The sequence below is a fragment of the Struthio camelus genome, chromosome 1 (assembly GCF_040807025.1).
Source record: "Struthio camelus isolate bStrCam1 chromosome 1, bStrCam1.hap1, whole genome shotgun sequence".
NCBI lineage: Eukaryota > Metazoa > Chordata > Aves > Struthioniformes > Struthionidae > Struthio > Struthio camelus.
In genome coordinates this window covers 120,960,803-120,987,500 of record NC_090942.1, presented here as the reverse complement: position 1 = coordinate 120,987,500, position 26,698 = coordinate 120,960,803, and the positions used below count along the sequence as shown (strand labels likewise).

At 46.6% G+C, this 26,698-nt stretch overlaps 2 protein-coding genes across 3 annotated transcripts; both read right to left on the bottom strand.

The window, feature by feature from the left end:
* Positions 1-1,084: 1,084 nt before the first annotated feature.
* On the bottom strand, positions 1,085-12,217 carry SMIM11 (small integral membrane protein 11). Of its 2 annotated transcripts, XM_068913248.1 has the most exons (4): positions 5,179-9,594; positions 4,926-5,041; positions 3,047-3,226; positions 1,085-1,272 (listed from the first exon to the last, which is right to left on the bottom strand). In XM_068913248.1, exons 1-3 carry the CDS (start codon positions 5,453-5,455, stop codon positions 3,059-3,061), a joined length of 561 nt encoding a protein of 186 aa, XP_068769349.1. In that variant the 5' UTR covers positions 5,456-9,594; the 3' UTR covers positions 1,085-1,272; positions 3,047-3,058. The 2 variants fall into 2 exon arrangements, 1 of the variants encoding a protein (XP_068769349.1); XR_011135418.1 differs by lacking the exons at positions 1,085-1,272; positions 3,047-3,226; positions 5,179-9,594 and adding exons at positions 9,676-9,777; positions 11,965-12,217 and having other exon boundaries at positions 4,955-5,041.
* A 2,714-nt stretch (positions 12,218-14,931) lies between these two features.
* On the bottom strand, positions 14,932-15,309 carry KCNE2 (potassium voltage-gated channel subfamily E regulatory subunit 2). The gene has a single exon (XM_009667587.1). The coding sequence runs from the start codon at positions 15,307-15,309 to the stop codon at positions 14,932-14,934; it is 378 nt and encodes a 125-aa protein (XP_009665882.1).
* Between the last annotated feature and the right edge of the window lie 11,389 nt (positions 15,310-26,698).

The following is a 26,698-nucleotide window of genomic DNA, read 5'->3' as shown; positions in this document are numbered from 1 at the left end:
TAGCCAGACAATCCTCAGACTGCCACAGCAAGACTATTGCTCTATCCTAGGAATGTGGTTATCGCAATACTTATATTTTCTGCTCACCAAGGTGACCATGTGAACAGTGAAATTATAAAAATCACAGGAGTTCATGATAAGCAATGCTGACACATTGAGAGCTCTCTGGACATTAGCTGTTATCAACTGCACACAAATTTAGTCAGCTGATGTTTGTGAGATGGACACTGGAAGAGTGTGCGCTTGCTTGACTCCACCAGGTACCTGAGCCTGCAGCCGCAGAGAGAAGGCAGGAGCGAACTGTCCCAGGGTCCTCCTGCATCCCACCTGGCTCCCAGACCACTCCCAGGGCCCTCTGCCTCCTGTCTTCCCTCCCCTCCGCTCTCCCCTGTGGGATTTCAGCTTCACCCTAACCTCCAGAAGCTGCAAGGATCTGGGCAGTGCTTTACAATGGAAACATGAAGGCAGCTTTAACGGTTGGCACTGGTACGCATGCCTAAGCCTTTATTTCTGTGCTAAAAATCTTCTCTGTCGATTAGCCTTCAGTGACCGTGTTAGCTTATCCTGCAGGATTTGGTGTTATTGCATGTGCGGGAATGACTAGTTACTGTTAATAAAAATATCTCTCTACTTCATAGGCTGAGTAGTAAATAGCCAGACACAGCTTTCAGACATTGTGCATAGCAAAACAACATAAGAAACTTTTTAGCATTAAACTTCCTCAAAAGCTTTCATACTGACACTGTGATTTGCATTACTCTACGGAAGTCCTAAGTGCTGAAAGCGCTTGAGAAAGACCTGCCCTGAAAAGCTCACACCTTGGGTTTTGCCTAGACCCAATAAAGGGCCCATGAGTCTCAGATTTACACCCCTGCAGGAAGTAGTTCCTCTGAAGGAGTGGCACAGAGACCTCCTGATTTCTTTCTGTCTGTCCATAAACCTTATATACACCCATGATGGATTCAGAGGTTTTTATTTCTTGAAAATCAGCTACCTCTTTGCAGTTAATCTTTAAAAACTGCCTCCCTTGCAGCTCTAAGTGTAGCATTTGTAGTAAGCAGCAACCAAGGCCATTACTTTTTTTTTTTAACAAAGGAATTTTTATTGCATAAATAGAGGCTTAGATATTTTGCTGTACGTACAAAAAGTTGAGATACAGTTTAAGTGAATGTTACTCTTGAGGGTTTCATTCCTTTGATATATCCTTCATCTATAGGAAGGCTTCGTTCTCCCAGGAAAGGAATCCAAGCAAGCTGCCAGGAGTCAGAAGATCTGCAGGGTGGGGAAACAGCAGTGAGAACAGCAGGCATGCTATGCTGGCAGCACATGGGCTAAATCTGCCTGCCCACGTGGCATGCTGCAGCCAGAGCTAATCACAGCTCTGCAGTGCTGACACCGGAGAAGATTTTCAGGGTAGGAGAATCCACTCCTTCTTCCAGTCCCAGGATAGACACGGATGTCAGTTCTAGAGATGGCAGAATTTAGGGCCTCTAGTGGCAATACTGGGTGACCAAGAACATTTTTAGAGTATTTTCCAGGAAATCAGAGATCCTTTAATGCCACTTACTCAACAAGGCTAATGTCACATGCCAGACTTAGAGGCCTCATGGGACAAGCTCCTTACCCCGGTGCAGCAATCCTCTGGGCTAAGGACTCTGCCAGGCAGAACTCCCTGGGACCTGCCGCTGCACACACAGCATGGTACTGTTTTCTTTTCAAAAGTATCAGACCTGCTCACTTAGAAGGCATCTTATTCCCATTTCTCATTTGTTTAGCACTAAAACTCCATATAACTTACCCCTGTCTGATGTATTCAGCATAAACTAAGTGTCCGCACAGGCTTTTCCAATGGCTAGCTAAACTGATTTAAAATAAGAGCTTAAGATGGCACAGTTCAGCCCAGAGACATGTCCATGATATGACATAAACAGGAGACTGAAAAACACCTTCATTTCTGTTGTTTATTCTATGGGAATAAACCACTCCATTGCCATGGTTATTTCCAGGGCCCCATTTCTAGTCACAGTTTCCAGTCCCTCTTGCATGAAATAAAAGAGTGATAGATTTGTAATCAAAACTAGTAAAATTTCTAAAAACTGAAACTGTCTTCATATGTGAGGTGATGAACTCAAAAGCAGAAAGTAAGATTTCCTGTTTAATAAAGAGTAACATTACTTCAAACCCCCACTGAGCTTACACAGGGCAGGCAGGAATAGAATTCCTATTTTTCTGCGGAGCAGAGTGAGCTGAAATGAAATGATACAAAAAACACATGGCAAACAATGCAGGGAATATAATCTTAATGTTAGAAAATACTGATTTTGCTAACGGACTTGATCCAATGGGGCGATGATTGCTTAAGATTACTTTGAAGATAGTGGGAAGGAATTTGGCACACTGGGAATTTAAACTCAGACCTTTATGAACTTTGGCAATGCTCATTTTGCTCTTTTCTGGAGAAATATTTCCATTTTTCTCACTGAACTATATGCACCATATGCTGCACAGCATAATCTGCAGCATTTGTATTATCTTGGGAAGCTGCATGGCATGAGATTTGGCCCTGCCAGCTAAACTACCAACAACTCGTAAAGTATTTAACTAGCATGGAATGGCTGATTCTTTTCCATTTTAATTATGGTATTTAAGGCCAGGGAGTCCTGTTATGCCATCCTGTTTGACATGCCTTTTCATGCATTTTTTGCCCAATTTAACAACCTCTTCAATGTGTCAGGACATCCTATGCAACCAGTTGGGCATAAAGATTCAGGAAGATAAATAGCAGAAAAAGAATACTGGGCTAAGATCTCTGAAAACATTAATCATGGTAACCAAACTTTTCTGGCGGTAATTATATTCTTGCAAAGAACGGGCATGATAGAGGCGTGCAAATATGCTGAGGCATCAGAGGACACAAATTTTAACAGAACTCAAATAACAGTGATAGTTCTAAATTGTACAATCCAAACGTATCCAAGCCAAAACATAATGGGATTAACACAACAATGCCATTATCAAACACCAGGATGTCAAATAAATTGTATACCTGAGAGACTCTTCAATCATCCTTCTTCTCTGCTTCTTTTTTCAATTTCTCTTCACGTTCCCTCTTCAATTTTTCTTCAATTTTTTTGCTCTGGTACATTTTTACTCCAGCAAATGCTAAGCAAAGAATCAATGTTTTAGCTGCCAAAATGTACATCAGCAATGGGAAATTCTCCAAAGCCTGAAACACAGAACAATATATTTAAGCAGTCACTGGAATACTTCAGCAATTAAAAATGAATCTACAGGGATGTTATGCAGCTTCCTACACCAACAACATTATTCAAAGCAATGATAATGCTTCTGTTTGTGCTTCTTTTCTGTAGGAAGTATTAAACCGGGCAGATCAACAGCTAGGGGCAAAGGACAAAAATAAGTTCAGTTCATTTCAGTTTGTATAGGAAACCTCTTTGAATGAGTCTTTGTCCTATTTGTTTGCTTTACAGCAAATGAAATAGCAACAGGATCTGGAGTTGAAACAGTGAAATAATTGACTCCCTCAAGATAATTGTAAAAGGTGAAAGTCAAGCAATACTTCTAAGTAAGCAATGCTTCTGAACAGTTCTCATGAGTGATGTATCCATGCATCTCAGTCATCGGATATGATCCCTGAGGAAACTTTTTTCTTCCTGAAAATTTTAATCTATGGGAGTTTTGCAACCAACCTGCCCATACCTAGAAGATATAGATAACTGCCTTTGAACCAGAAGAGAAGTAAAAAGAACTTGGCCTCTTTTTTCACATCCAATCATTCAATTTTAGGAGTTTTTAATGCTTGGAACTAATGAAATTGCACTAAATGTTTCAATGTTATAAAAGCTGGCTATTGTAAATGCATATGGAGTGGAAAATGACATGCAAATAGGTAGTACTGTGAACTTGGAATACAAATATTGTAAGAGCAAGATAGGCACCCAGGAAAAGGTGTCAGCTCAAGAAAGGTATTGAAGGTCCTGGAACGTCTCAGCTCCTCTTAAGGAGGAGGGTGGGTGGACTCCTCTTCCTAAGAGTCACCCAGCCTGCAGGATCACTCCTGTCTGTTAGTGATGCACGGTAGATTCACAGTGATGCTTCTCCTTAGCAGGCCTCCCAGTACACTTAGCAGGCCTCCTCGCACCTCACAAAGCTGTTTAGCCATCGTGAAACTATTGCATTCAGAAAAAGCCTTGTATTCCTACCCCATTGAGGTGTCCCCTTGAAGTACACATATCAGAGTGCTCAAGTAAGGTCTTCTATAACACTGATTTATACAAGTTGCATGTTACTTCTGACATAGAGCCACTCCACACTAATTTTGCAAAAGACATCATTCTCTGTGAATCTCCCCACACATTAAAAGTGGCACTCTCTTTTAACCACAGCTCTGTAATACCATAAAGGTAGAGCCAAGCCTTGTGGTTAGCATTGTTTTCCTGATAAATGGTTTAACCAAACATGTTAAAATTGTTAGTATATGAGGTACTAGCTCAAACATCTGTGTGCCTTATGCATGTGCCCTGCAGAATGTTTATGGCCCCAATACACCAACAGACGAGGTGGAGAAAGCACCGTGCAGTATCGATTCGAGGAGACAACAGCCTGAGAAAAGCCTGGAAAGCCTGCAGGAGGAGGGGCAAACAGAACAGAGCCTGCCAACAAGCACTGCACTTGCATCCAAAGCGTGAGTCCCTAACAGCATGTGCTGGGGTCAACTTCCAAGGGGCTGAGTATGTACCATCGGAAATGACGACAGGGAGACCCCAGGCCTGAGGGCCAGAGAGCGCAGTGGTTAAATCGCCTTCATGTAGGCAAGGGACACATCTTTAAACACAGCACTCACCCCACCTCATCTTAAAGGGAGAGCAGAAATTCACTGTTTTATAAATGCAAAGCATCCTCACCTTCCAGTTAAACGCCACCATCTTGGTTTTGCAGTGAGAATGGCTGTCCCACAGTAGGCTGCACCCAGCACCAACAAGCGTCACACTTCTAAAGGCACAGACCAGGGCAGAAACATCTTGAAGAAAAGAAAATTAAAAAGAATTAGCCAATCTGTTTGTACTCAGTATGTCCACACCACAGCTCTCTGACAAGTTCATCTGTTGCACAGAGCTTGGCTGTCTGTCTGTCCCATGCAGCTCTGGAATGACCTACGTGGGTCTTTTTGGAGCTGATTGACAAGAGCAACAAGTCTGTGTGGGGTGCTGCTGAAGGACAGGGCTTTGACAGGCTCAAGGCAGGTGCCACACTTGCACAAAGGGGAGCTGCACTTCCACCATGCGCAGTAGATCCCAGCAGCTGCCCAACTGAAAACACAGTGCTGGCTGCTTTTGAAAGCTTGACACGTGTGCACATCAAGCTGCCTCACTGATGTTTGAGGTCTAGCTGACAGAAACATCCAGAAGAGTTGTCTTGTGGTTTTTAAGCCCATCTGCCCTGTTCAGAGCCTGAACGCCTAATGAGATCCTAGTATCTAGAAGCTTCTCTCTAATTAATTAATAAATTAATTTGTCCATGAAGGCCATAATAACACGGGAGCAAATCAACCACTTGGTGGATCCCTAGGGTGATGAGGTACATTTCAGAGATGAGTTTTGGGGCTGAGAAGTGCCTGGGGGCCACAGCACACCCAGCCATAACACTGCCCTCTGGTCTCCACAGCTGCTCCACTGGTGCTGACACTGTTTCAGCTGCTGGATTTCGGATTAAGCACATTCCCCTGCCTGACCCCCTTGAGGTGTTTCCTGTAAGTGTAACAAAAGAGTCATTGTTGGAGAGCAGGAGGAAACCGTAAGGCTCAGTCCAAACTTTCACTGGCAGCTGGACTGAACAAATGACCACCACAGCACAACAGCTGCTCCTGACCTTTCTTCGGAAACCATGGAGTCAAGTAAATATTCTTGCAGCTCCTGCGCCCCTAGTCAGCTTCTTCATGGGTACTGACAGGCCCTTAGTTCCCCAACAAGGGTGTTCCTTTCTCTCCTCTGAAAAAATCCTCACCCTGCAGAGACCACCCTGTAGGTATACCCATGGAGGGATGCCCACAGAAGACCCCAGACTAAAATGGAGAGTATCTGTCAGGACAGACTCACTGAGTGCACACGTGCTCGCCCTGGGCTCTTACACTTTGCTCCTGGCCACTGAGTTAGTCCGATCTTTGGACTGTCCAACATAGGTGTTTGGTTCCGATGGCCATGCACCATCCTGCCAGCCAGAACCCGCTCTTATGTCCCTGCCTGGGAACGGTGAGTTTGCTTTTTCCCCTCTTCAATCACACAGCTCAGGAAACATATTTTCATGAAGACCCATTTACCAAGAAGTATAAATTGTGACATGCAATCACAAATAGCAAGACTGCCTACAGAGAGATTAGAGGCAGAAATACCTTCTAGGACTTCTCATATCCTTGTGTGCAAGATTCACATCCCTACCCAAGCCTCACGCCTCCTGGCATGACCACTGCACCACAGCTTCTTCACCCATGCATTTAGATCATGGCAGCAGGGCTTTTCTCCTGCTCCAGCACCAGCAGTTTGAGGTCAGAGCAGAGGGTATACAGCATCTATGCACAAGCCTTTCCCAAGGAAGCCTTGTGAGGAGCACTCCATAGGTTGCAAATGGCAGCCCGTCTCATGCCACATGACTCATTATAGGGTATTCCAGGATTACATCCCACCATCGGAGATTCAAGTCAGGAAATCAGAAGCTACAAGGTCAGCCTCTCTTACCCAGATCAAACTGTACCTAAACAGTGGCACGGCCAACCTGTTCGTCAGTATTCAGTATTTACTAAGCTGATCCTGAGTTGTGCGGCTCTCTTCTGTTGATAAAATGTCAGATCAGCTGCGAACTAACAAGTCACTAATGTTTCACCTCCAGAAAAAAAAAAGGCATTTTAACTTCTGATGTTTCCTCCAGAATTTCAATGACCATTAAGATTTAAAATCCTCTGACAGATGATCACATCCAAAATCACCCATTAGAGCAGAATTTGGTTCACAATACCAAAATATCAAATTTGTGTTGCTACAGGCTACACAAAGAAAGCCAAGTTATACAAGCCTGGCTGGACCTGAAGAGACTGAACTACCCAACTAGAGCGTCCCCATCTCAAAATGTTGACTAGGATGGGGCTTCACCACACACAGTCTTTACTCTTCTCCTAAATTGCTGTAAATTCTATGGTTCAGTTGGAGTCAATTTTGCAATATGTTGTAAAAAGGCATGAAATCAGCCATTCAAACACACACTAGCATCTATCCTGAAAATAGGGTTTTAGTGCTTTTTACATATAGAAGAAAGTTTTAGATTCAGCAAACCTTACGTAAGCCCATCTGTGGGGTCTGGTGGCAGGGTACTGTCCCACCAGTAAGAAGCAGCATATAATGTATACCACAGTGTGCACTCCTGGGAATGCTCTCATTTCTGAGTCAATTATTTTAGCATTCAGCATAACACTTCACACAATACTTCCACTCAGCTGAGACATATGGCCTGATCTCACTCCCTATATTATGTATCCACTAGGAGTAACTGCATTGAAGTCACAAATGATGAGAAATAAAGAAATCCTCTCTTTCCTCTGAACAGCAATATTATAGTCAGAAATGCTTCCTGTGAGAGCTGAGACTTTTGGGGGTCTGTCCTTACAATGCCTTCTCCTGTTGGAACCAAGCAGTGAAGCCACTGCACTTTCTCCACATTGCATTTCCACATCCCGTGTCACCATCCTCCAATGATCACGCACTTCTCCTCCCCATTTCACCTCTCAAATTTTCCTTCTTGGTCCAGACCTTATAAAACACAGCTGAAGCCTCCAGACAGAAAAAAGTGGGTGGAGTTGGGGCATGGGGAAGGAAGAGGAAAGAGCGAAAAGGAGAGAAAAAGGCAGGATTCATTTCACATTTGAAAAGCAACATTTATTAGCACTGATGTCATCAGTTCAGAATTAAAAAGCTCACACGCTTGTACTTTCAAGGTTGCGATATCTTAAAAGCAAGCAGGCCAATAACAGCCAGTTTCATGTTTGCCTTTTCAGAGGCAGATAAGGCAAAGATAGGAGTTCAAAACACATCTACAGTCAGGCATTGTTTGTTCCCCAAGAAAACGCAAGCTCTCTTAACAAACACAGCACTAATGGAAACGGAGGCTTGGTTCCATGGAAGGTCACCATTACCTTCATTTGTAAGCAAGGAGGTTTCATGTTGAGCCACATGAAAAAGAAATAGGAGCGCTAGGCTCAGCCTGAAGCCCTGCCAGAAACTTTGTGATAGACTCTCCATAACCTATCTATCACGTACGCATATGCATCTATACAGACTAGGGATAAAATGACATCCTTCTCACACATATCTACAGCCTTCTTCACTGTGTTTGCACCTCACAGTCACTAGCCTATTTACCTTCTGCCCTCCTCTGTGAAGCAGGGTCAAACTACTGCAGATGGGAAAGGGAACAGAGGTGTGCATCACACACCTCAGTGCTGTACTATCAGTCCTCTGCTAGTTCCAAATGCAGTAAGGTCTACAGGTTGCAGAGCAGGCAGGCAGGGTTACTAAACCTGGTGCACATCATCAGCTGGGCTAAAGAGTTCCCAGGGAGCACTGCATCAGGTCACAGAGCTGCCTTTTGGCTGATACCAGCCTCAGCATCTCTGTTGTGCAACACTGACCACCCCAGACGGACTAAGGAGTTAGGCCCCAGTCAGATGGGAAGGCTGTGGCGGAGCAAGGAATTGAATCCAGGTCTGTCAGCCACTGAATTATAGCTCCCCTCTACCACAACAACCACATCACAAGCCAGCCACTCACACCATTGTTTGCTTATGCAGAGCCAGAATATCGACTGGTCTATGTGCACCAGAAAATTTCTATACAGGCATCCGGGAACTCACAAACCCACTTGAGTTGTCTTGGCTGAACTTCTCAGTCAGCCTGCCAATAATTCCATTCACTCAGCAATAAAATAGGACTCGAGATATTTCTATGTCTGCCTAGGATTTCTGAGTACCTCCATTTTATCCACTTTGTGAAGAGCTATAAAAGTCATCAGCTGCAAGGCCTCAGAAAGCAGTGAGCTACTGAGGTATTTGACTGCATTTAGAATGAAGGAATGAAGTGATGGCTGAATATATCCTGAGCTAGAAAAGGGGTTTTCTTCCACCCATCTCCTCTTGCTGTTTTCTTTAATGTACATATTTCAGGGAACAAGATGCTCGTTTCACACCTGGCGAGTAGCTGGATGATCCACCACTATGCTTGGCCTGCTGCATCATGCAGCAGGCTCAGCATCTGGAGGACAGGACCAAGACTCCTCAAAAAAAAAAAAAAAAAGGAAACAACTTGGTAGATGGAAAACATAGTAATATGGCACAGCCCAAAGGCTGCAGAGAAATACAGTGGGAGCAATGGTGTGCCAGAGCTGCTGCCCTAAGAACAGATCACAAACCACTGCTGTAAGAGGCAGCAGTTAAATATTAAGTCAGATATACATGTATATTTACAGCTCATATGTGATCATAGGCAAGACGACACGCCACAACAAGATCTATAAAATCGCTCAGTTCATACCAGTGTCACTGATAAGGTAATTTCTAAATTAACACCAACTAAAGGAACATCAGAAACATAAAGCCGTATGAGATCTCCATACCTGAAGAAGCAGAAATGAAAACACTAATGATTCCTCTGGCAGCACTTCACGCGCTCCAAACCCTAAGTAAGCAGAGCAGATGGGATATGTCAAGCATGGCACCTGGATTAAAATCAAATAGAAAAAATTGTCAGTGGCGCTTCAGGTTGTTGCCCCTTGGGACCCAGGGCACTATTTCAGCCACGTGCCAGAGTCACTGCAAGTTGCAAGCTTTTGCCTGCCGCTAGCACCCTGCTCTAGGAGGGTTTGCTGGGCTGCCAGCCCCCCGGCTCCATCCTGAGTCCCAGCTTTGCCTTGGCCCCCAGTCACCTTCCTGGTCCTGGCAGCACCAGCACCAGCACCCAGCACAGCCAGCAACTTGCATACACACATGAGGAAACCAAAGCTGTATTTTCAACATATGGCAACTCTACTTATTTGCTTTAGTTTTGTTTAGGAAAAGAAAAAAACCTCAACAGATTCATAGGCAGTAACATGCACTTTCAAGCAACTACGCATCTTACTCCGCAGCAATACTCCTGGAGACAACATAATCGCTCCGGGGAGTGGCTTATAGCCAGCAAGTATGTCTCCCGTCAATTTTTAAATCACGCACACCTTTTCCTTAGATGTGGCCAGAAGGACATAATCTATTTTGAGGGAGCTTTTGCTGCCACTTCACTAGCACTGCCGCTCCCAACAGCCAGTGTGAAGGGTGCACAGGGAGGACGGTGAGCAGGGGGGCAGGTAGGCAGGATGGCAGGCGGCAGGTGGATAGGCAGGCAGCAGGGCAGGGCAGACAGGGAGGAGGGAGGACCTGCAGAAAGGGGCAAGGGTTGGCAGGCAGACGGGAGGGTAGTGGGGCAGGGAGGCAGGCAGGAGGGGCAGGGAGGAGGACCGGCTGGGCAGGCAGGGGGCAGACAGGCAGGGGGAGAGTGGGGCAAGCAGGGGAGCATGGGGCAAGTGTGGGTGGGCAGGCAAGGGGGCAGTGTGGGCAGACAGGCGGGGGGCAGGCAGGTGGAGGAACAGGTAGGCAGGAAGGGCCAAGGGTGGGCAGGCAGGTAGGGGGCCGGCATGGGGTAGGCAGGCAGGGGGCAGGCTGAGGGGCAGGCAGGCTGGGGGGCGGGTTGGGGACCGGCAGGGGGGTAGGCAGCCCGGGGGGCAGGCAGGCAGGCACGCCACGGGGGAGCACAAAAGGAGGCAGGCAAGCAGGCAGGCTGGGGGGCAGAAAGAGGGGCAAGCAGGCAGGGGGCAGGCTGGGAGGCAGGCAAGCTGGGGGGGCCAGGCTGGGTACAGGCAGGGGGGCAGGCAGGCAGAGCGGCTGGGGGGCAGGAAGGGGGGCAGGCTGGGGGGGCAGGCAGGCAGGGAGCAGGCAGGCTCAGGGCATGCCGGAGGCAGGCGGGGGCAGACAGGTAGGGGGCAGGCCAAGGGGGCAGGAAGAGGGGCAGGCAGGCAGGGGGCAGGCAGGGGGGCAGACAGGCCGAGGGGCAGGCTGGGGGGCAGGAAGAGGGGCAGGCAGGCATGGGGCAGGCTGGGGGGGGGCGGGCTGGGGGCAGGCAGGGCAGCAGACAGGCCGAGGGGCTGGAAGTGGGGCAGGCAGGCAGGGGGCAGACAGGCCGAGGGGCAGGCTGGGGGGCAGGAAGAGGGGCAGGCAGGCAGGGCTCAGGCCGGGGGGCAGGCAGGCAGCGGGGGGGGGGCGGGGGTGCAGGCGGCAGCACAGGCCGAGCAAGGGCTGGCAGAGGCGGGGGGCAGCCCCGCTCTCGCCCACACCGCCCGTCCCGTCCCCGGCGGGCGCCGCACGGGCTCTGGCCCCCGCCAGCCCCCCAGGCCCGGTGCGCGGGGAGCGGCGGGGGGAAAGGCGGCAGGAACGCGCGCTCTCACCGTGTGCCTGGCGGGGCGGCCATCGCGCTCGGCGCCAGCCCGCCGACAAACTACATCTCCCAGGAGCGGCAGCTGCCGGCGCGGCCGCCGGCGAGGCCAGGCCTGTGCCCACGCCGAGCGGCCGCCGCCTCTCGCCTCCCCTCGCCACGCGTTGTCACCCCTCTCGGCCGCTGCCACGGCTTTTGGGGGTGAGGGGCAGAGGGGAAAAAAAAAAAAAAAACGCACAGCACGAAGAAGCTAAAAATAAGGCGTTTGGGGTGCACCCGTGCTGCGGCGGCCTCCGCCCTGCCCTCCTCCCCGTGACCCTCTCACAGGGCCGCCCGCGGTGGCGTTTAGCCTCCCCGCTCTCCCTTTGAGGAAAGGATGGTGGAAACGTCCCCTTTTTTTTTTGGTGGGGAGTTCGTGCCCGGCGCCGTGTCCCCCCCGTACCTCCTTCCCCGGCGGCACATCCGCCACCCGCTGCCCCCGCCCGAGCGGGGCCGAGCGGCCCGCCGCGGCGCACGCAGCGATTCGGGAGCCTCCTCCTTTACGTGGCCCTGCTGGAGGGGCTCGACCCCATGGCAGCGTCCAAACGTGGGCAGATGGGCCCCAGCGCTCGCTGGGCACGAAGGGACGGGCTCCCGCGCAGCCAGTAGAGCCCTGGCAGGGACGACCGCACGCTCCGCTCCGGGTTAAAAACAAAACCAACCATTTCGTTGGCGGTAACACGGGCGCTTTTTCAGACACGTGATTTTTCCAGCCTGACGGCGCTCCTGTTGAAGAACGCAGTTGCTCTACAGCTGCCCCTCTGCACGCCTCCGTAGTCTCCCCCCGAAACACCAGTAGCTGTTTTTCTGCAAAACGGCAGCCCGCTGGAAGTAGGAAGCCTCAAGCAAAACCGCAAAAGGCAGCAAAAGATGAACTGATACGCTCCTCATTGCTGAGGAGGTTTCCGTGTCCTGTGACCCAGACGTGCAAAGAAGCTGTGCCTGCCTTACAAGCTGGCAGCGTTTAGGGCCAAATCCCGCTTGTGCCCATCCCAGCAGCAGTCGAGCCCAGGCAGCTGATGGAGCTGCACTGTGGAGTTCGAGCCCTGGCATTTTGGGGACAGAGGCTCACCCTGCCCCAGGAGCAATGCAAGGGTGAGCTATCAGTCACTGCCGTTCCCTCCTCTGTTCAGCAGGTAGTGGTTTCCTGCTGGTCTTTACCAAATGCAGACTGGTAAATCTGCACCGTCCTGGCCACTGCCTGAGGCAGGAGTAGAAAGCAGCACCTTACATACCTCACTCATACCCTCCTTCACCTGCCCAGACATACCAACTGCTCACCTCGGAGAGCGAGGAACCCATTTTATGACAGCAAGATCTAACGCAATACATCCATCTCCTATTTGTTACTAGGCAAACAATGCTGAATATTCAGGCTGTGTAATTTGTTTAGGAAGTGGTGAATTTTTCAAGGTTTGAGCTCCTGAAACTGAAACTTTCTGTGGCATGAAGCCTTACCTTGTAAACTCTTCTTTACAATGACTTTAACTGGACCATCTGCCTATGATCCACACTTACTAGAGACAGTAATACTTGGACATATATGTTAGGTTTTGTAGCTCTGAGGGTAAAAACAGGCCTTGTTCGTAGTTTTGCTGTGCAGGGCCACATAGTCTGCAAACAACCAGCGGCATGGCCAGAGGCAGAAGCTGCCATCTGTTTCTGAGGGGAGCAGGGGCTGAGCAGGTGTATCAGTTGCTTAAAATGTTAGTGGTACCTGAACAGGTTCTCTGGGGGGGACCATGCTCCCTGTTGTACCCTGTGGGAAGCTGTTGTCTTCACCTGACTGCAGCACTGTGGTAGCGTTGGGCCCAGCACCCCTCCACCTAGCTGGCAGCATAGTATCTGCACTCTTCCAGTCTGTGGGCCTCAAGAGTAAGAGTTAAGGCAACTCCTGCAATGTAGATGTTGAGCACAACCAAAACAAGAGCTGGGGAGCTGACACATACCCACAGGTCACCCAGGAGAGGTAGGAGGGAAGAGGACATGCATGGTAGAGTTAGACTGACCAGAAAACTATGCTAGGACCTAACAAGTCTTCACTAACACTCATGGATGGAGATTATTCAAAGGCTTATAACTATGCTGGTAAAAGGCACATCTGAGGCATGACAGCCACTCTCATGCCAGATCTCAAGACCAGGCTCTGAAACAAGCCAAAGTGTCACAATAAAAGAGGTCCATTTCTTTTGCTTTTCTTTTTAATGTTGTTAGAAATGCAGCATCAGACATGCTTCAGCCAAGACATTCTAAAAACAAAAAGCAAGCATGGGAACTTTTAGCTTAAACGGCTTTAATCTGGCAACAGGAACAGGAGCTAAACGCAGAGCTTTATGAAGGGAAGCATATTCTAATACCAGAAGTGCCACCAGTTCTGCTTCTAATTGTTCCCTGAGAACCAGCATTGTGGTGCTTTGCCAGCACAGGAGGAATATAAACCGTCCTGAGAACCCATTCCCCAGCCAGTGGAAACCAGTACACAACATGGCAAGTCCTTATGAATCACAGCGTTAGGCCAGCCTTTATAGCTGGGTATAGAAATCCCACTTGTGAAAGCCACATGGCAAGATCTCAGTAGTTTACACTGAGTCCTGACTGCTAGGATTATAACCAAAGCTTCCATAACCCAGCCTTCATCCCAGATAGACAGAGCTCTGGAGAATCGAGGAGCAGCAGAAGAGACAAGCTGGCCAGCTACGGACTTGGGGGGGGTTGCTGAACCGCTGGAGGCTGCCCTGCACAACTAGCACACGTCCCCAGAAGAAGACTGCTAGTTTAGGAGCTCTGTTGCTATAAAACAGGCCTCCTCAGAAGGCCATGAGTCAATGTTTACTGCCAATGAATAAGGAACTCAAAATGGGAGCCAGATTACATCATTAAAACAACAGTTTGGCTTGAATGTGTGCAAGTATAGGTTACCTCTTAAGATTCAAACCATAACATATTGTTCAGTCAATAGATGGGGATTTTGATATTTATTGGTACAGTTTCATGTTATTTTTAAGATGGGCTTAAACCATACAGTTTGGATCTCAATTGACACTTTTGACCACTTCAAAATGCTAGTTTTTCTGAGGTGGCAACATCCAGATCCACTTCTAGATTTCAAAAATGCTAAAAATTCCCTGTTGGTTTTATTTTTTTGAAGAACAGAATATCAAAGCAAAGCACAATTATGCATTTTTCTTGGATGTTCCCCAATTAGCCCTGTCAAAGTTCTCACAGAAAACAGTAATGTTGATTTCCTTAGCACTCTATTCCACTTTGACCTGTCTGTTAATTTAACAAACAGTTTTATAACCATTTATAATTATAGTGAATTCCCTATGTGTGGCTTTATGATTTCATCATTGATGATGTTTCCAAAAGGTCAGGGTGATCCAGGGCTGCTTTTTTCCCTTGCACCAAAGTTTTCATGGACCACACACTTTAAATCCTCTCGATTCAGAACCTGGCTTTTATACTTCTCGCCCCAGTCCTCAACAATGTACTGATGATAGGGGTCATTGGAGTGCTCTCGCCTCTTTGATTTCACAGTGCTCACCAAGATTGCCACAATAATGAAGGAGAACATCCCAATCATCACCATCAAATAAAGGATAACATAGTCAAAGTTTTCAGCATCAACCTTAGCTTGCAGTTCATCTGCTGCTTCCGTCATGTTTTTCCTCCAGCCATTCATGTAAGGGAGAAATGTGTCCTTGAAAATGTCTTGCACCACCTGGGTGAAATTTCGTATTTCAGCCATCCTTCCAGGTTACGGCCACTAAAGACAACACGATACTTATTTTAATTGAATATCTATATTATAACACTTACATTGATTTCTTTTGTCTGCTTTATAACAATTAAACAGTAACACCTGCCTCTTGCTGGTGAAAACTTAGTGCCTATTTTAGACAGCTGATGATCCCCATCTCTGAGTGGTACAGTGTGTTCAGAAGCCCAAGAAGGTCTTACTCCTCTCTTCACTGAGGTCATTTTCGGTCTGTGGGAGACCAAAGACTCCTCAGCGAAGTTCAGTGACCGTGGGCCACAGTGATCCACGTTCCAGGGGTCCAAGTGCACTGCCTTTCATATGGAGGTAAAACACCAACTGAAGAGAATGAATTTCACCCTGGAAAGGACAGGATAAATGTCGGGTCCCCTAAGGATTGAGTCGCAATGAGCACAGTGCCACGCCAATTGAAGCAGTTGCACAGGATCTCTCAGTGAGGGATGGGGCTTTCCTGTTTCTCAGTTAGTCTCAGAAATTCAATCTGGAGTGCATGCTGGCATACCCCTGCAAACACAAATGCCTCTGTGGAGCATAAAAACCAGACAGCTCACTCCTGAATGGCAGCCTGACAGACAAGGGGAGGGAGAGCCCGCATCTCTGGAATAACCTCACTACTCTTTGGGGCCACCATCCCCACAAAGTGGGAGGGGATGCTAAGAAGTGTTGTAAAGCCTTATCTTTCCCATGTCTGCCCCAGCTATTCCAAAGCTCGCCATAATGTGACCCAGCTGCTTCTGTATAAAAGCCATGAATCACATCTCCATCCCGCAGCAAACTTTCCCTTCCAACATACTTCTCCTGCAGAGCTCCCACACAGGGACAGGACGGGCCCAGTTTCATATGGTGCGAACATCCCTGCATCCAGGCCTGTCAGGAGCTGTAGTTTCCAATGGTCTTTGTCTAAGGCTGAATTTCAGTGCTGCTAGTAGAGTAGTAGAGGGGCAGAGGGTGGGAGAGGGACCTAGCTGAGGCTCCCAGTCTGTTGACCCGTGAATAAAGCAATGGAGGGCTGGAGAACACCTGCTAAGCAACAGATTCATTGTCAACCTAAGTATTCCTCTGATTCAGTCACTCCATGCTGATCCGTCTGGTGCCACTCACACTGGGCTAGGTCCAGGAGAGGAACTCATGTACTAACTCCAGCAAACAAGCTCCAAGAAGCTCTGAGAAGAACCGCTATCCTTTTCTGCCTTTCCTACATGAAGAGGAAGGTGTGAATGGGTTGTATCATACTAGCATGCAAGAAGTAAAGCATGTCTGGTACAGAGTTTCAGCCTGACGCTCCTGCATAGCACCTGTCCTTCAGTCTTCCTCAGTGACCTGCTCAGTGGATGAAGTTGTAGGCTACCGAGCCCTGCAACACATAACAAAGCTTGCACAAAAAGTCACTCAGTCTCAGCGCAGTCTTCAAGTGATGATGAGCTTACTACAGCCTTTAGTAAGGGGCTGCAATGATGAAATGCCCTCACTTATAAGAAATTACTGTATCTTTCAAATTTGAATGTTCTTAAGTTCAGCCATCCACCTTCCTCTGCTTTTTGGACCAGCCTCATAATATCAGCACGTACAGAATAGACATGCACACAGGCACATGCAGATACACATGCATGTATATCTCTTCGTGCATTTATACGCTTACAGACACTCAAACGTATGGGATAAAGGAAATCTAAAGAAAGTAATCAAACTATAAAAAAATCCAAATTCAAACTATCCTGAAACTTTTTATGTTCTAAATCTCTCTGCTTTTCCTTTGACTCAGAACAAAAATTACTGTGGTTTTTTTTTGATAGGAAATGAAGAATTACCAACAGAAACATACCTTTTCTTTGTTATTCTCTGATGAGATTCACAGCAACAATCCAGATTTTAAAACTCCACTGGATAATATTACGATATTCTTGGAGAGAACAGAGATATCTTAAACTTTAAGTAGCCTCCAGCCAGTACAAGGCTATAAGCACCTGCCTGTTAAATAAATGCATTGTACTGAATGCTTTATGTTTATATTAAATGAAATGCTAATCTAATCTCACTTGGAAAGTAAAATATTGGCTGATAGCTTACATCAGTCATCCTGTCAGATGCCGAATACTACTCTTTATGCTTATTACTGCAATTTCTTACATTGTAAAAGAGCACTGTCACACTTTCTATGGTTAAGCGTTGATGCCACTTGCTCTTTGCTGACCCAGACAGAAAAGAGTAAAAATGAGCTCTACAAAATAATAATGAAAATTCCCTTGGCTGATATGGGCACAAGAGTCTGAACACAGCCTGGCACTATAAAAGGCCTGCCACCCTGCCAGTCTATTAGCACCCAAAGGGAAGAATATTCTGCTCCTTCCACTATGAAGTTGACAATTTGGGTCTCTTACCTCTTTCCCTGTTTTTAGATCCTTCTTTCTCTTTCTCTCGTTCCTTTGTTTCATGTGTCCTCTGTCCTTTGCCATAAGCTCGCCCTTTCTCTCCCTTTCCCTTGGATTCCCCACATGATTTGCCTCTCCTTTTCTTGCACTAGGAATATGGCTCTTAGCAATGAGCCCCTCTGTGAAGCCCATGCGGTGGGAAATGGGTCTTCAAACCAAACCAGGCTGAGCATCTCCAAGCTCTTCTCTTCTTGTGCCTCACACATGATCTGGAGCAGGAAAAGACAGAAACTTATATAAAAGAAGCAGAATTAATTCATGTTGATTTCATATCTGAGCAAATAACACGTGCTGACACCTAACTGAAAGGCACTGAGTCACACCTCAGAAATAGCAGCGCGTTCAGCAGAACGAGATACCGTGGGTTTTAGTCAGCAATGGTTCCTGGCTATGATCAGGACATCCAAGGGAGAGGTGTTAGGGTGGAGAGACAGACCTTTGCAAAATGCTCCACAAACACATGGGAAGGGACAGACACTCCTAAAAAATGCTTTTATTTTATAGCTAGTCCTGCCTAAGCGATTTTCAGAGAAAGCAGTTACACACAGATAGCTCTGCTTTGAGGAAGATAAAAGCAAACATGGACTACCACTCAATCAACAGCACACATCATAAAAAGAGAGATACACTCTTGGTACTTAAAAGTGTCCCTGAGGAAAAAATAATCCCTGCAGAGGCCCCGCTAGTGCCACGCTGCTGACATTGTCATGGTTACTGCTATCACTTCTTCTGGATGATTCTCTGTGCATGAACGGCTCTCAGCAGCAGCATGAGATGCTGGCAGCGTTTCTTCTCTGATCCTTGGCTTCTTTCTGGCAGTTTCCTGCACACCCTCAGTTAGGCTCCTTGAACCTGGGGTAGCTGCCAAGCCTCTTCTGTTTGCTTTCATGAACCCATACACTGGAGGGACCGCTGCAATCCAGCCTCCTGCATTACATAGCCAGAGAAGTGCCTTGTTGGTGGCCACTGAATGAAGGTACTGAGCCGTCAGTGTGGTTTTAGAAGACCTTCCAGATGCAAAGCCATGAGCCCAGCTATGGAAACAACAGAGTGATAGTCCTGGAGGCTAGGCTGCAAGCAGAACAGCTTAGGAACTGCTGCCCTGGGCCCTCTGCCTATAACCAGGTGAAAGGACTTGTCACTTCTTCAGCCAGCCTCTTTGCCATCTGTCCCTGGCCGGTCCTGTCTGGCCAATATCTGCAGACATACACTCACACATACCCATACATACATATGTAAAAAATGCATATGTTATCAAGCAGTCATCAAGTTTAACTGCCCACTCTGCTCTCAACTAAACCTGAAAAGTCCTTGAGTAATCCTGTTCTGCTGCACATCCCACTGAAGGTGACATTTGCCTTCCAGAGCATGAAGGTCATCAAGAGCAGGCAACATGGAACTGATTAGAAAAAAGGATGGGTAGCCAAATGTCTTGGTCAAGAAAGGAGGCAGTCTTCATATTAGTCTCCATTTGAGACAGCAAAAACAAAAAGTTCCTGTCCTCGATGGAGAGAGGTAAGAACTGCTAGCTAAGCTTCCTGTCCTCACACCAAGAATGGCAAGGTCATGGCAGTCAGGGAAGGTCCCTGATAACTGGGAAAAAGCAAATGTCATGCTCATTCTTGAGAAGGGCAACAACAACCCAGGGAGCTGCAGGTTGGTCAGCCATGCTTCGGACACCAGGAAGATTAAAGGGTAAATCCTTCTGGAAGCCATTATCAGGCACGTGAAGAACCAAAGGTGATTGGCAACAGCCAGCCTAGATTTACCAAGGGCAAACGGTGCCTGACCAAGCTGATTGCTTTTTGTGGCAAAATGATGGGAGGACTGGTTCAGTGGGTGATGGCAGAGGGGTGGTTTTTGTTTGCCTTGACTTCAGCAAGGCTTTCAGCATGGTCTCCCATAATATCCTTGTAGTCAAACTGGAGAGATAAGGTCCAGATGGGTGGACTCCAAGACGAGCTGGACCACTGTCACGGGCAAGACAGAGGAGATGATAGCCCATAGCAGTTCTGGATATCAGGGTTTATTTAATAACCAGTGAGATTAACGTTTTTATAGCCATCTGCCAGCTCCTTCACAATGCCTGACCATTCACCGATGAGGCTGTGCTGCGACAACATCTGCTCTTGCCTTTTGAGTGTCCTGGAGCAGGTGAGTCCATCCCACGACACGGTATTGTGATTGGAAGGAAGAACACCACATGTAACCGGGCACAGTTACACACTATTTAACACGATTAGTATAAACAACATTACAATTGGATTTATTTTCACACGTAGCAGTCCTGTGAAGTTACCACTCCAAGGGAAAACATTTTCTCTGTAGAGGTACAAAAGGCTCAAGACTGGATGGTATTTGATTGTTCATAACCTTAGTGATTGATAACCGTTCTATGACTGTTTACCTACTTACTCAATTGTTGAGTGTTTTACAAATCCTTTGTTAGTCTTACTAGTGATGTAGTGAAGAGGGCAGCAGAGATATTGAAGGCTTTTGTGATTAGGCCTAGATCACATAAGAGGGTTTACATGGCCTCATCAGCACTGCATCTCTACCCACAATTTGCAGTATCTTTTGCAAATGCATAAAGTGACACTCATAAATACCTACACATATGCACATACACAAGATACACAGATCAGTATCTGTAGAATTAGAATGGGATGCTCAATTTTCTGTTACCTATAGAAGATAAGATTAACAGAATATTTTTTATTAACAGTCATCTTTGTTCCACAAGCTGGACTATTTCCGTTCATAGGAGCTTTTGGTATATTAAAACCCACTCACATTTTATCCAGTCCTGCATGAGTCAGTTCCCTGTCTTCTCTATAGTACACTGACAAACTTTACACTTAAGTTTTAATCAGCAATTTATATGTTTATACATAGATTTTACCATTTTCTTTTTCTTTCCTTTCCTTTAAAGGGACAATATTAACCACTACTGAAGATCATGTATTATATGGAGTTAGTTTTTAGAAACACAAGATTATACTGGTTAAGTTTGCTTATTGAGCAGGAATGAGTATCCTATCATACTTATCTATTCCATTTTCCTTCAATGTTATTTCTATGCTGGTTAAATCATAAGATTGTGCTAGTCACTGTGCCTCTCAAACCCTCTCAAACCTGTGTATACATAGGCTCATCCCCACTCGTCTCAACCTTTAACTATTCAAGTATTGATATCATGTAATTAATTTCCCCTCTGCTTCAAACATTTTACCTTCTTGATACCCCTCCTACATTCCTTTTGTTACTTACACACTCACTTAGAAGAACATTAGTGAAATCAATAATTTTATCAGCAGGCCTAGTTGCTTCTTTTCGAGTTGTTGTCCTTCACCTTGTAAATCAAAACAAAAAGACCTACTAAGGCCACCAGGTTATCATAGTCTGGCTTTAACTGTGACTGCAGAAACCTTTTCTCTCAAGATTACTCAAGGTTACATCTACCTATTACTTAAATCAGAGCTGTTTCTTTACATTGATTTTTCTTTACAATCAGAGGTTTTTACTACATCGTGGGACGTTTTCCAGCCCCTTCTGTTTTTTCATAACAGTGTTGGTAATTAAAGATAGTTGCTTTTTACTTTATAGGCCTTTTTCCTCTTTTGAAACTGTGTTTTTAGGACTCTGATCTGCCTCTCACATTCCTGTGACTAGCCTTTGCAGCAGGACAGCATGCATAAGCTACCACCTCTCCTGGAGCTTTGACTTCCACCCCTCAGACGTTTAATTCATTTGACCTTGTTCACCATTCCCACAAGCAACTCTTTATCACTTCATTTTCTTACTGCGTTCATCCCATGGGTGATGGATGTTATTCTCTTTCACAGGGTAATAAATAGAATTAGGATTTGTACTTTTTCCCTCCCACAAGTATGGTTTTCAATACACCTGGGAATTTTCTTGTCTTGTCCCATACAGCTTGAATTTTCTTTTTAGTTTAATTAAATCAGTTAAAGTAATTATGTTTGCAATTGTTTATTTTGTAACAACTGCTTTTCCAGCTTCCTGTGTGATGGGGCAGTGTGCACCTTCACCAGCTGGGTGCAAGGCTTGGGGAACAGAGTTTGTGTTTGAAGGTTGGCTGCTGTTCAGAGGGATTTTGGCAGGCTGGTAACATGAACTGACAGAAACTTCCTGAAGTTCCACGAAGACAAATGATTTGGATGAAATAAGACCATCTAGCAGTACAGGCTTGGTACTGACTGGACAGAAAGCTGTTCTGCAGGAAAAGACCGGAGGGTCTTGGTGGGCAACAAGTTGAACGTGAGTCAGCAGTGTTCCCTGACAGCAAAGAAGTCTTACTGCATACCAATCTGTATTAGTAAAACTGTGGCCAGCAGGTTGAGGAAGATGATTATTTCCTTCTATTCGGCAATTGTGAGACTATATCTGGAGTCCTATTTCCAGCTCTGAGCTCTCCACTCCAAGAAATATATTGACATACTGCCAAGATGATCAGGGGCTGCAGCACATAACGTACAAGTAGAGGCTGAGAGAAGGGTTTCTTCAGCCTGGGGAAGAGAAGGCTAAGAGGAGACCGTAATGCTGTCTACAACCACATTCTTGGAGTGTGTAGAGAAGATGAAGCCAGACTCGTCTTGGAAGTTCAAAGTGAAAGGACAAGAGGCAACAGACACAATCAAAGGAATTAGATATAAGGAAAAAAATCCTCACAGTGGAGGTGCCCAGAGGGGCTGTGAGATCTCCACCCTTGGACACTTTCAGAACGAGACTGGACACGTGCTGAGCACCCTCATCTACCCTTGAAGTCAGCCCGGCTCTGAGCAGAGCTGGATGAGACAACTGCCAGGTCCTTTCCTCATCTCCTCTGGTTCAGTGACACCAGGCTTACCTTCCCTTGGGAAATGCATTCACTAGTTTTCCCCATAAAGTAGGGAGTAGGGGAGAGAAGAAAGGAAGGACACCACAGACGTCTGCCTACTTCATATCTGGGTTGTGTTTGTTGAGGTGGGGAGATGGGGGAGAGAGCTGGTCTCAGATGGGGCCCTGAGTTGCTCATGCAACGTCACCCCACTCAGAGTTACTACTACTGTTTTTCAGGCTGTGTACACAGTATGATAGACATCACCATACTGGATACAGTTAAGTTGTTTTTTAAAAGTCTTCATAAGTCTGAGGACTAGAAACTTACACTAGAAAAAAAAAAGAGATAAGGGAGATAACAATCACACAATGGAGGGTCTAAGCAAAGAGCTGCAATAGCTATACGTTAGCCTGGTTTTGAATCTATACACAGGCAACAGCTTGTTGTTCAGGAGAATGTCTCCATACAAAGGAAGTTTAATAAGGCTTTCAACACTGTCTCCCATAACATCCTCACAGACTAGCTGATGAAGTGTGAGCTAGATAGACAGTGAGGTGGAATGAAAACTGGATGAACTGCTGGGCTCAGAGGGTTATGAACAGCAACATGAAGGCGAGCAGGAGGTGAGTCACTAGTAATATATCCCAGGGGTTCATACTGGGACCAATACTATTTAACATCGTCATTACTGACCTGGATGGTGGGACAGAGTACACCTTCAGAAAGTTTGCAGAAGGGACAAGGAGGAGTGGTTGATATGTGAGATAGTAACGCTGCCATTCAGAGGGACCTCAACATACTGGAGAAATGGGCAAACAGGAACATGAAGTTCAACAAAGGGAAATGCAAAGTCCTACACCTGAGGAGGAATAACCAGTACATGCAGGGGGTCTGACCGGCTGAAAAGCAGCTTTTCAGAGAAGGACCTGGGGGTCCTGGTGAACAAGCTGACCATGAGCCAGCAATGTGCCCTCACAGCAAAGGCCAGTGGTATCCTGGGCTACATTAGGAAGAGCACTGCCAGCAGGTCGAGGGAGGGGATCTTTCCCCTCTGCTCAGCCCTGGTGAGGTTGTATCTGGAGTATTGGCTCCCCAGTATGAGAGAGACATGGACATACCGGAGCAAGACTAGTGAAGGGCTACTAAGATGATTAAGGGCTTGTAGCATCTCTCATATGAGGAGAAACTGAGAGAGCTGGGACTGTTCAGCCTGGAGAAGAGAAGGCCCGGGGGGATCTGATCAATATATATAAATATCTGAAGGGAAAGTGCAAAGAAAATGGGGCCAGACTCTTCTCAGTAGTGCCCAGTGACAGGATGAGAGGCAACCGGCACAAGCTGAAACACGGGAAGTTCCATCTGAGCATAAGAAACACTTTTTTGGTGTGAGAGTGGCTGAACATTGAAATAGGTTTCCCGGAGAGGTTGTGGAGTTTCTATCCTCGGAGATACTCAAAAGCTATTTGGACGTGGTCCTGGGCAACCTTCTCTAGCTGACTGCACTTTGAGCAAGGGAGCTCGACCAGATGATCCCCAGAGGTCCCTTCCAACCCCACTATTCTGTGATTCTGTGAACCAAAATTCTGGACAATCTATTCATGCATATGCACAGGAACATAGAGTAATAACAGAGCTGAACCTGACCCATACATTTTGGAGCCCTGTTCCTCACAGAGTTCATTACCGAGAGAGGAATGTTGGCCATTGCTCTGCATTTGGGCTTCACATCCCACAAATGGGAAGTGTTTGTGCCTGGATAAAACCTATCCCTAATTATTAGCATAACTTCATGTTTCTCTCTCCACATCAGAGACTCACAACAAGATCCACAATCCTTAATGCCTTTTGTAGGAACAAAAAGTTTGGACAATGGAGAGGGCCACCTGGAATGGTCCTTAGTGACTAAAGAAAAATAAGTTTGACAAAGCAAAATTTCCCAGCCATCACTGAAGTGAGAGGGGAAGGATGCAAGTGGAAAGTGAATTTTAAACATATTTTGTTTGGCAGCACAAACGTAAGCAAGATTGTGAGGAAAACCCTTTGTCTCTGTGAGAGAAGAGCATACATCAGGATGCATTTGACAGTGAGGGACTCAAATCTAAGCAGTTTCTCCAACACTGAAAACTTAAAAAAGACAATGTGGCAGAACAAATCAGGTCTCAAATGCTGTCTGTGCCTGGTGTCAGGGTGGCACAAGTGAGATACAGGCATGTTGCATTCTGCCAAGAAATGCATTGCTCCCTTCAGCCTAAGCTACAGGAATGGAGAAATCCTGGCTAGGAGGAGACTGCAATCATTCAGCTTTGTTGCTATGGTTTTGTGTTGCTGTTGCAAAAGCTTTGGAGAATAAATAAGGGTGTTGTCTGCATACAGTGTTTGAATGAAAAAGTAAACACTAATATTTTACCATGGCCAGTGCTTAACTTCTAGTGACTTTAGGAGATTCACTCCTCAGCCTCTTTGAGCTCACGCTTCTAAAAGCAAGAAGGAAAATAAAGACCTTCCCAAACAATGACTACCAGAACAGCTTTTGCCCCCAAAATGAAGGGGGAAATAGCTCTGAGAGAAGCATTGTCCGACACAATGCAGAGTAGCCACTAAATTGAAAGGGTTCCTGGCTATTCCTTATCAGCTCACCACCACTTCCTGACCGACTCATCCAGGTTGTCTGGCTGAGCTGTGCAACATGGGGGGAGACTGGATACAAGGGACCCAGCAGCCCCCATCTACCCAGGCAATTAGAGCTCCTGAAGCACAGTCCCAGGCACAACAGCAGGCCCCACATTAGAGCACCAGTGAACAGCCATTGCTAGCAGTGAGACGTTGAGCGCTGGTTGCCATGTATCACCGTATCTGTCCCTCCAGGGTCCTTGTTCTTCCTTTCTAATCTGAGCAGAAGAATAGAGCTGATTTCTGAACTGTACCCCAAAACCAGAAGAGATAAATAGGCATAGGAAAAGAATGTGTTTTATCAGCATCTCTGTCTCAGTCTCAAAGAATGTGAGCTGCTGAGTTACCTCAGCTCCCTGCATGGGCAGCGGAGAATGACACTTCCATGCACTGCAAGTGAGCTGCACAGCAGCTGGTGAGACTGGGCTGCTTTCTGCCAATGCTACAGATGACTAATAGGATTAGCCACTAGACTACATGCCCATTAATGCCTCAGTGTGCCCACACACAGACTGTGTGCTAAGCTGTGGAGCTCCTTGCTATGGGACACTGTAGATGCTAATAGCTGGCATACATTCAAAAGTGATTAGATTGTTCTTGGGAAGCATCATTACCTGCTTGCCCCACTTTCACGTTCTTTCTTAGGTTTCCAGGTTTGGCCATGCCCACGACCAATTTCTCCATTTAGCAAAACCTCCCAGCCCAGGCTGGTAAGTGGGAGGAGAGGCAGGAAAGAGGACAGTGGGAAAAGGACAAAAGCATGTAGAAAGTAAGTTGATTTTAGGGGACAACACATAAAACAAAGGGAAGTCTATAAGAGTCACCAGGATACTCCCATGAAACCTCCTCCTTTGGGGACAAGGGTGCCATGACGTGACAGAGCTTCAGATGGGACAAGGTAAGTAAGGGGAGGGCAGAGTTGCAGCCAGAGCCTCGGTAGCACCTTCAGTGTACATGTGCGCCAGGGTATCCTTCTTGCCACAGAAGGCTAGATGGACTTGTAGTCTGACCCAGGATAGCCATCCTTACATTGTTAAAGTCTACCAATGCACCAGAGCAGGCTTCAGCCCCAAGTTTAACAGTACTAATGTAAGAGTCACAGCTGAGAGGTGCTCACAAGCACCTAGGACAGATGACAGGACAGATGTGAACAAGTACCCAGGTCAGCTTCTGGTACCAGCTGTCCCACGGACTGTCACTCTGGCACGACGCAGATTGTAAGCGTGCTGGTTCTGCACTCCTGGCTCAAGTAAAATCCACAGAAGTCAGTGAGGAACTTGGACAGGACAGAGAAAGGAGGGTCTGAACTGGAACAATAGTTATTGCGAATAGCCACTTTTGCAGGGCTTTTTGTTAGCTCACAAGTCTACAGGGCTATGGCCTTGTTGAAAAGTGGCACATATGAGTGAATCATCTG